At 37.1% G+C, this 10,146-nt stretch overlaps 2 protein-coding genes across 2 annotated transcripts in view; one reads left to right on the forward strand and one right to left on the reverse strand.

The window, feature by feature from the left end:
- LOC107664688 (synembryn-B) overlaps positions 1-1,079 on the forward strand; it is a 16,263-nt gene extending 15,184 nt beyond the window's left edge. The window contains exon 10 of the mRNA XM_016455327.1: positions 92-1,079. Within this exon, the coding sequence (XP_016310813.1) occupies positions 92-203 (112 nt within the window). The 3' untranslated portion in view covers positions 204-1,079. The remainder of the gene's footprint in view (positions 1-91) is intronic.
- A 383-nt stretch (positions 1,080-1,462) lies between these two features.
- Positions 1,463-10,146, reverse strand: part of LOC107664689 (NAD-dependent protein deacetylase sirtuin-3-like) — a 15,210-nt gene continuing 6,526 nt past the window's right edge. Inside the window, exons 2-7 of the mRNA XM_016455329.1 lie at positions 6,041-6,215; positions 5,193-5,378; positions 4,889-5,121; positions 4,698-4,798; positions 4,442-4,603; positions 1,463-3,006 (exon numbers count right to left, since the gene is read on the reverse strand). Of these exons, the coding sequence (XP_016310815.1) occupies positions 2,719-3,006; positions 4,442-4,603; positions 4,698-4,798; positions 4,889-5,121; positions 5,193-5,378; positions 6,041-6,207 (1,137 nt within the window). The 5' untranslated portion in view covers positions 6,208-6,215 and the 3' untranslated portion in view covers positions 1,463-2,718. The remainder of the gene's footprint in view (positions 3,007-4,441; positions 4,604-4,697; positions 4,799-4,888; positions 5,122-5,192; positions 5,379-6,040; positions 6,216-10,146) is intronic.

Raw genomic sequence — 10,146 nt, forward strand, 5'->3', positions numbered from 1 at the left:
CCCCTATCCACTTATTTGCATGTGACATTGTGAACATGCAAAGCACAAGTAGGATGCAAAAGTCCTGAGCTCTGTTCTGCTCTCTCAACAGGAAGGAACTGATCAGACCGATGGGAGTGATGAAGGATGGCACTCTAGCACCCCTAGGAGAAGCCATCCATGAATGCAGCCCTCCACCCAGCAGTGACTCCGACTCAGACTAGCAGTTTAGTTCACTCAGACAAACCCTCTAGGCACCGCTGCTGCCGGCTGACCACCACTGTCTTACCAACTGTCCCTTGAACAGGGGATAGTTGTTATTTCTTATTGAGGTCCTTTTGTTGCACGAGGGCATGTCTTTCTAATTGGGACATGAATGGTGAATTATAGAGAGTGAGCAGAGAGAGGAAGCAGAAATGTTTAAATAGATGAACGGTTGTCACCGGACTTCAGATATAATCACAGTGACTGTATAAGATGGATCTGTTAAATAGGAAGTTACACAACATATTCACATGTCTCTGTGCACAAGTAAATGCACTTGGTCTTCAATAATGAAGTATAAGGCTTTATGACATTTACCCTTAAGTAAAGCTGTTCATTTAGGTTTGTATTTATTAAACAGTCTGTGGCTGTTGCTGGTTCACAGATGGAAGAAACCTGTTCCCCTGCGTTTCAAAATACTTGAATGTGTTTTGAAATGTTATATGCCAAGACAAGCCATGAGATCACTTATGCTAAGAAATGGTTTGTCTTGCACTTAATTGTTTTTGCAAACTGTGCATTGAATTTTTTTTCCACCACTTATGCCTGGAGTTTTAAACAAGTGTGTTTTCTAATGTTCTATATTACTTTTAGCTACACAATTTTCTATATACATTTTCTTTTTTCTTTCAATGTTATTGGAGGTGTCATTTTCTTTTTCTAAGGAATGTTAAGTTTTACACAAAACAAAGGATGTAATTAAATTCAGATTTCTGGTTACTATCTTTGATTTAAAAGCTTGAGAATATTTCACGAGGCCCAATACTCCTCTGCTATAACTACTGTAAAATCAGAAGGGGCTTTTTATAAAATGTTATTTTTTAATTTCCTTCAATTTTTGCATTTAGGTTTTTTGTTGATTTTCATTTCAGACAATCATTTGCAATAAAAAAAAAAAAAAAACTAGCAGTGTCATTCACTTATCGCATGCAGAAACATGTTTTGTAATTTTGGCTGTGAATATAAAAATGCTAATTTAACATCACTAATCCTAGTGTAATTACGGCAAGAGATCACATTAAATGCGCTTTAGGGGAGAAAAAAATAAATAAATTACATGATAAAATAGTTGTATTCAAGATTGAATCCAACTGTTGCTTTTCGAAAACGATTTGTATCCAAATCCAGTGTGAAATTTGCTTTAAATTCAAAAACGCGGTAAACTGAATATTCCATAGTTGAACAGAATCTATGTAAATAAGATGAACAAAACCAAAGAGACAAAGCCATGAATATATTTATTAAATACCATACAATGCAATCTTTATTAACAGGATATAATAAAAATAAAAAAAAGCATTTTAATATTCAGAAGTACAAATGACGAGAACGTTAAGAACAACAAATGCAAGCTTTAACTACTATCAATCATATTCAACTGGAGAGGCAAGTTGACTGGAGTCCCATTTTAAACAACAACCATTCCACGAATCAGAAACACTGATTTAACAGACAGCTGGTAAACAGGCATGAACAGATATGATCACAGCAGTGTGGTAATTACCAGCTACTTCACTGATCCTGTGTAAAATCAAATTGCGCTCACAGCCATTCTCATACGCAGAACCACACACAGCGGGATATTGGGGTTCTTTGTTGCTAACCAAAGACATTTAGAGTTTTGGGAGGGTTGGAGCTCCTGCTTGGAGGCTGCAGTGCCTGTGAAAACACACAGTTGGGGGCACTGCACACTTGGGAGGTCATGCCTCCCATGCTAATTTAGCACCGTTCACTTGCTGGAGCCAAACCATGACTCGCTGGATACCAAATGACTTACAACTAGCAAACAAATACATAGACATACACTTATATACAACCGTACATTTCCAATTTTTCACATTAACTGCACACCACCAACCTTTCCAAATAAAGATTCAAATCTTGATTATGGTTTGAATATAGTTTGTAGAATGCTAAAGGAGCCTTATAACACATTTTATCTGTCCAGAGATAATCAGTGGTCCTAAACTAACAAAATAAGTGCCACATTTCAGGGTCTGATAAAAATGTATTTTTACCTAAAAGCAGACATTTTCGCATTCTAAACAGGTCCGTATCTTTGAATCAGGATGTGCAGATGTGACGTAATTACAGTTCTCTGCTTATACTCCTTATGAAAAGCCATAATGAATAAGTGCTAGAATTGAGAAGAAATCCAGATGCAGGTTTTCAGTCAAAATGAGCAGCAGACATTACGCAGATAATTATTTTAAACCCAACAAATGTAGTCTAATCCCACCAGAAACACGGCCAAGTTCCACTGTCTGGTCAAACAAGGCTGCTGTTTATCTGTTTCAGGAAAAGACTGCCCAGATACAGTCAAACTGGCTGTTACTACTGGTAAGAATAATGACATCCTAAAACATTCAGATGTAATGATATACATAAACATCACTGTGGGTTTTGAAGCCTTGCCAGGTGTCCACTGCCATACTCTGTGATATTTTAAAAATAAAAGCCTGTCTGTGGATGACATTAGTGCATGCTGTCGGTCTCTGAGGAGTCACTGTTCTCACCGCTGCTATTGCTGGGGTCAGTAGAAGAACAAAGCCCATTTTCATGGCTGTTCATCAGGTCTTGGATCTCCGTATGCCATCCCAGGATCTCAGCAAGCTTTCGGACAGAATCGGAGAGATCTCCCAGCTCCATGTAGTCGGCCCTCCTCAGGGGCCTCCGTTCAAAGGGCCCGACTGGATCACGGTTCAGCAGCAGACGAGGCACTGTGGACTTCACCGTGTTGACCAGGCTGGCGAAAGGCTCAATCTGCCACAGAGCAGAAAGATTAACTGATACTTTTATTGAGCAAAGACCAATTCAATTGATTTAAAGTGACAAGAGATTTCTATTTAAAATTCCCTTATAATGCTGGGTTTAAAAAATTCTTAATTACCGTTTTCACAAAAATATTAAAGGGGTCATATGATGCGATTTCAATTTTTCCTTTCTCTTTGGAGTGTTACAAAGACTACAATGCCGGCAGTTCTGACTCACGCAAGTATGTTTTCATTTAAAGGATTTGCCACTGATGATTCAAACGCGAGTTTTAGGCAGTAGAGTAGCACATGTTTGACATTTCTCCAATCACAAATGCAGAGAGTTTTGTTTACGCGGCACGATGCAACGCAACGCGTAAAAAGACAGTACAAGTCATTATAATCAGTAATTATGTCCCCACTGTTTCTCCAATCACAAATGCAGAGAGTTTTGTTTACGCGGCACGATGCAACGCAACGCGTAAAAAGACAGTACAAGTCATTATAATCAGTAATTATGTCCCCACTGGATGCAACAAATGCCTCGTTTGTAATGGGTTTTAATGTCTCGTTGCTCCGGCCGAACACAGCATCAACAGTATGTGAGGGGCGTAACATTTCCATCTCACGCTTGAGGTATTCGGCCAAATCACAACGCACTGGATAGCTGGCCAATCACAGCACACCTCACTTTTTCAGACCGATGAGCTTTGTAACAATCGTCGCATTTCAAAAAGGCGGGGCATAGAGGAGAAACAATAATGTACAGTATGTGGAAAATAATGTGTTTTTTGAACTTTAAACCGCATAAACATTTCATTACACCAAATAACGTTCTTTTTAGCAGCATCATATGACCCCTTTAAGCAGCACAACTGTTTTCAACATTGATAAAACAACTGAGTAATGCCTGCTGAATCAGCTGTAAAGTCACAGGAATACTACAACATTATATTAAGGTAAAAAAAATAAAAGGCATTTTAAAATTATAAAATGTTTTAAAAAATAATTCTGGTTTTACTGTATTTTAATCAAGTTAATGCAGCATTGTAAGCATAAGAGACTCAAAGTAATAATACTAATATTAACAAAAAAACAAAAACAATAATAATAATACCAAGCTCAAACTTTGTATTATGACTGGTTCTCAATGTATTTATTTATTTATATTTATATATATATATAATTATTTTTATTTTATAAACAAATATTCCATTTAAACCACGTAAAGTAATACCAATATATTAAATAAATTAAATAAAGGGTACATAAAAGCTGGCGTATAAATGAATACATTTTAAATAGCATTTTGGTAATTAATTTACTTAGTTTTAGATGGAGTACAATTGAACTGTAAAAGACCGGTCACCTGGTGACACAAAAAATGGCTTGTACATCATAGTTATAATAATAATAATAATAATAATAATAATAAATCATCCCACCTTTAAAGAAGTGCCCATGATCATGAGAAGGTCAGCTTTTGGGAAATCTTCAGCATGTTGAAAGTACTTTTCTGGCAGATCTTCTCCAAAGAACACGACATTAGGTTTGACTGCCCCGGCACAAAATGTACAGATGGGAACGTTACCATTCATTATAGCTTGCTGATAGTGAAAAAGAAAGGAAAATGATGTAGCAAGCACTAAATTGTATGAATTCAATATTGTAATTAAAATCACTCAGGCTAATTTAGATTACCTTGGCCTCCTCGGCAGGATAAGGCGTATAGCAGAGGTGGCAGGCAGCAGTGGCAAAACTCCCATGAGCCTCCACAAGTTTGTCATCTGGGATACCGCACACTACAGAGAGAGAAAAGCACATTTTAATAGATAACGCTGCAAATTTAACATTTAAGAGTGATGTAATAGGTCTCTGAATTTTAATCGGACGTTTTTCGAGCCCATCGATGTTCTGAGTGTACATGCGGAGCAGCAGGCCCTTCTGATGCAGCATACGGATGAAATAGTGAACATAGTTTGGACAGTGGTGTCCAGGGAACAGCTCTTTAGCCAATGAGAAGAAAGGATGAGGGTTGTCAGAGAAGTAGTCGATGTTAAAGATGGCCTCTGGATAAGGGATGTCATACTTCGCAAGGTTCGCATAAAGACCCGTCCCTGGCGTCCTAATACAAAAACAGTTGTTAGCCGAGTGAAACAGCGGTTCAGAAGTAGTTTGAATGTTTTGAGCATCCACCTGAAGTCTGGTATACCACTGGCCGTGCTGATACCTGCTCCAGCAACCACCACAATGTTTCGCACCCGGCCGAGCTTCATCAACAGGCCGATAGTGTCCAAAGCCCCGCGCGGGACAGAGCTGCCAGAGGGCGAGGAGAGAACGGCCTTAGCGCTGGGAGACGAACTCTGGTAGGACTTCCCTTTCCTAAAGAAAAGGATATGGATGACCTTTGTGTTTTCAAAAAAGATATGCATACCACATATCACTTTTGTTAGCATACGCTAGATCTTAGATATTTAACATTTAAATTATATAGCCTGATTAGATGCGGTGTTATAGTATTTTTATATACTATAAAAGTATTTATTAATATTTTAAATTCGCTTTAAATTTTTAGTATTCTTTTTTTTTTTAATTGTGCTTTTAATTTCTTTAAAAACATTTCAATTTAGCTTTATTTCAGATTTTAATACCCCCCCCATCAAAAGTTTTTCCTATTTAATATATTACAACTTAAATGATTTAGTAGTTTTAGTTAACAGTAACAACACTGATCAAAATGTAGTCAAATCAAAAACTTTTTTTTTTTTTTTTTTTTTAACAGCATAATGCTTTTTTCCTGAAAAAGTTGAGTTTTTGCAGTGGACAGCTTTTTTGTTGTTGTTGTTAAGTTAATAACAGCTATTTTCAGTTTGCATTCATTTTTTCCTTTGATAGTTGAAGTGTGAAGGAAAATAATGTTGCCATGTTTTAAAATAGAATTCATGAAACCATGTTTTACAAATGCTTGTTTTTGCTTGGATACAGAGCTTTTGTAATCACTGATTGTTTGCTGGAAAGCCTAACAGAAGGTTGTGGTGCCTCACCGTGCTAATGAGGCCTGCTGGTCACTCACGCTCATGAGGCTGAGGTCGTCGACCAGGCCTGAATCCGTGGGTTTAGAGCGCTGAGAGTCCTGAGGGTTGATGGAGCTGCGAGTCACCCTTGTGACCCCAGGCGGAGGGATCCTTCTGTCCCTACTCGACTTGCTCATGTTTACACCTGGAAAAGGGCATCCATTTGTATGTTTATTTGTGTATGCTTTGATTTCCTAGTATACAACTCGATTTTCAGAAGGAAATATCAGTCCTTGTAACAATGCACTTATATTAAAGATTTAAATAAGATCAGTACTTAAAAACATTTTAATTGTAAAAATATTTCACAATAGTGGTTTTTACTGTATTTTTGATCAAATAAATGTAGATTTTACAAATAAAAAAATAAATAAAAAAAGTTACCCCAAACTTTTAATTACTAAATTTAAATTATGAATACAAATATTCACAATTCCACATGCAAATATTACAACACAATCAGTATTTAAAATTAAAATTTTAAATGTCTTTTAAACGTCTTAAACCTGGGACACTTTTTAACCATCTGAAAAAATATTTAGAATCTATCAGGCAGCATAGATAGATTCTAAATATCAAATAGAATGTTGAATTTGCAGAAAATGATAAAGAACATGGATTTTACATTATCTTGTAAACACTGTAGTTATGTCTTTAAAATCAGTTCTAATTAAAACAAACTGCTACACATGCCTTTTTTTGTAAACGAAGATATTATTTGCTTGTTGCCATTTTTCATATATCTTTTCTTAGGTCCATTGCAATATTTAAGAGTAATTAAAAGCATAGCAGAGCTCTGCTGTGTCCTGCCTTTGGCAGGCGTAAAGCTACAATGTATTAAACCCGTCAAGCCCCAACAAAGCTAATGGTTGTAATATATTTAATGTGTCCCTCCACTTTGGTTCAACAGCCCACAGCTGTGGCAGCTTTACGGCTCGGGGAAGGGGAACAGGTACAAGAGATGGGGAGGGGGGTGAAAGTGTCCAGGATTGACTGTGTCAACAAACCCAGCTGGAGGAGAAAGGAGGCGGCCATTTAGACAAAAAAAATAAAAGTGAATAGAGATAGATGCAGAATCCAATAAAGAGTTTGTGGGAAGCGAGAGGTGAGGAAGATGCCTGGAGCCATGAGAGGCCATTTCTCAAGCCTCTGACGTCTTTTAAGGATGAATGACGGACAACGACGACTGGGACAGACAGAGACAGAGAGACAGAGACAGAGAGACAGAGACAGAGACAGAGACAGAGAGACAGAGAGACAGAGAGACAGAGACAGAGACAGACAGAGAGACAGAGAGACAGAGAGACAGAGAGACAGAGAGACAGAGAGACAGAGAGACAGAGAGACAGAGAGACAGAGAGACAGAGAGACAGAGAGACAGAGAGACAGAGAGACAGAGAGACAGAGAGACAGAGAGACAGAGAGACAGAGAGACAGAGAGACAGAGAGACAGAGAGACAGAGAGACAGAGAGACAGAGAGACAGAGAGACAGAGAGACAGAGAGACAGAGAGACAGATAAATGTATCAGATAAAATATGAAATTATTAATATAATAAATATAGTTTGTAAAGATGGAAATCACATTATTTCTTTAGTGCAACAAATAAAGGAAACAGTTTTTCATGGGATGAATTTTAAATATGTATACTACTAATTATTTTTTGTTGACAGGAAACAACAGTACATTAATTAGTATTGTATTAGCAATTACATTATTAAATGTTTAAATCAAATACGATAATCATCATCATCATCATTGTAAGATTTTAAAATATGATTTAAATTTATTTTTTATAAAAATTATACTTTATATTTATATGGTCAAATAAGCTAGTGGTCAACACTCACTAAGCAATGGCTAACTTCAGCTTTGTTATTTCCATCCTATTCATTTTTGTAAGCATAAAAATCTACAGAGAAGCTGCAGAATTCCAGAGGAACAGAACAGAACAGAACAGAATTGACCAGTATAATCATACTTCATTTTCAGTAAACAATTTATGATTATGAAAAATCAGTGTCTATTTATGCATAAGGGAAAAAGCTGACCTTTGTCTCGTCATGCATCGTTTGTGCAAACTATTAGCTTCAACAGCAGAAGACACACAGCTTTCTCTTCATATTCGTCTCATCATTTTTTTTTCTTAGCTTCTTTCTAAAATCAGTGCATCACAGCTGGAGATCCAGTGTATTTACACAGGCATCGTGATTGTTTCCATACACACTTGAGTCTGGGCTGTTGTGAGGCAGGTGTCGATTCAAATGGCTTTGCCTTAGGGTGACAAGCATGTCAAATTCATCAAATCCCCCAAAACTGAAGGGCCAACCAAGGTTAATTTACTCATCAAAGTCCAGATTTGACTTTTTGTGGTTTTCTAATATCTAAACAGTTAAATGCTCTTTTTGTCCAGGATTTTTTTTCTTTAATGAATGTAATTAACTGTAAAAAATAATACCAAATTTAAATAGTAAAAGCAAGCCTTAGCAATCTAATAAGTTGTCTTTACTTTAGAAAAGCAGTTCTACACAAGCATTTGAGTTATGCACTAAATAACTGCTTCTCATTTGAGAGGAGCAATTCCAACTGAGATATAATTTTTTATAATGTATGTTGAAAGACATGTAATTCAGTATATACGACAGCAGAAATGCACAAGGAACAGTTTGTCTAACACACATTTACTGTAGCATGATGACTTTAATTGCTTATTACTGTGAGTACAGCTGTATCAGAGTGTGGCTTCATGTCTTTCAAAAAAAAACAAAAAACACACACTATAATTAGTATTTCATTCCTCCTACCCATTTCAATCACTTCCAAGTCCAATAATTAACCTCACAAGGTTGTGAAATCCTACAAAAACAAATTTACTATTCATAGCAAGGAGAGAGAGAGAGAGAGAGAGAGAGAGAGAGACAAAGGTAAGAGGAGTGGATACAAAGAGATACATCCAAGGCCTGCATCACAGCATACAAATGCGATAAGACGGGCCTTTCAACGACAAACCTTATCACAGCCGAAAGAGGCATAGCTATCACATTTACAATGACAACAGCTCAGTGTGCAGAGTGATAAACAACTACCAGGCTGAACAAAATCTGGCAACCTGCAAACCAAAACACACTATAAGTGGCTATAATTCAACTCAGACAAAACTGGCTGCAGATGAAACTGAATTAGTCATTTGTTGGTTATTTAATCTTTTTAAGTGCATCAAGGCTGGTCCTTATGAGATCCCCCTCTCCCACCTCCACTACTGTAATGGCTACTCCCACAGAACTATTAAAAACTACAGGGGATGGGAGGTCACTGCCTTTGTCTCCCTGCTAAGCACAGAGACACTGCTGCGCACATCCAATATTTCACAGCTGAGCTTAAGACTTGCACAAACAGCACGGAGAAGTCTGCAGTACAATGCGTTGTCACAATCTGGGACTCTAAATGCATAAAAACAAAAAAAACAAAAAAAAAAACTTTTCAAATGATCCATTTCACAAACAAACAGCAAGCTCCAGGCAGAGTGAATTCCAAGAGGCACTCATAAAATATAAATGTCAAAGGCCGGATTTGAGTTAAAGGGTTAGTTCACCCAAAAATGAAAATTAGGCTGCGTTTTACTCACCCTCGAGACATCCTAGGTGTATATGACTTTCTTCTTTCAGACGAATCCAGTCGGAGTTATATTAAAAATTGTCTTTGATCTTTCAAGCTGTTTAATGCCACTCAGCGGGTGTTGCATTGCTTCAGTCAAAAAGAACTTAAAAATCGCCCATCAATTAAAAAAAATTATAAAATATAATAAAATAAAATGTCTTACACTGCTCCAGGGGGTGAACAAAGGGCTTCTGTAGCGAATCGATGCATTTTTGTAAGAAAAATACCTATATTCAAAACGTAAATCACTTTAACGTAGCTTGCACTCACTGTTGTAAATGGAAGCAGTTCCGGGGGAATGATGTATGAGGTCGGCTTTGCGCATGCGCCGCTCAGAAGTGACGCACGCGGAAACGCAGCGGAGAGATCAAAACAAAACAACGGTCAAGAATTAGAAGTACAAAACGAGGATTTGTAAA

Source organism: Sinocyclocheilus anshuiensis, unplaced genomic scaffold (assembly GCF_001515605.1).
Source record: "Sinocyclocheilus anshuiensis isolate Anshui unplaced genomic scaffold, SAMN03320099.WGS_v1.1 scaffold571, whole genome shotgun sequence".
Taxonomy (NCBI): Eukaryota; Metazoa; Chordata; class Actinopteri; order Cypriniformes; family Cyprinidae; genus Sinocyclocheilus; species Sinocyclocheilus anshuiensis.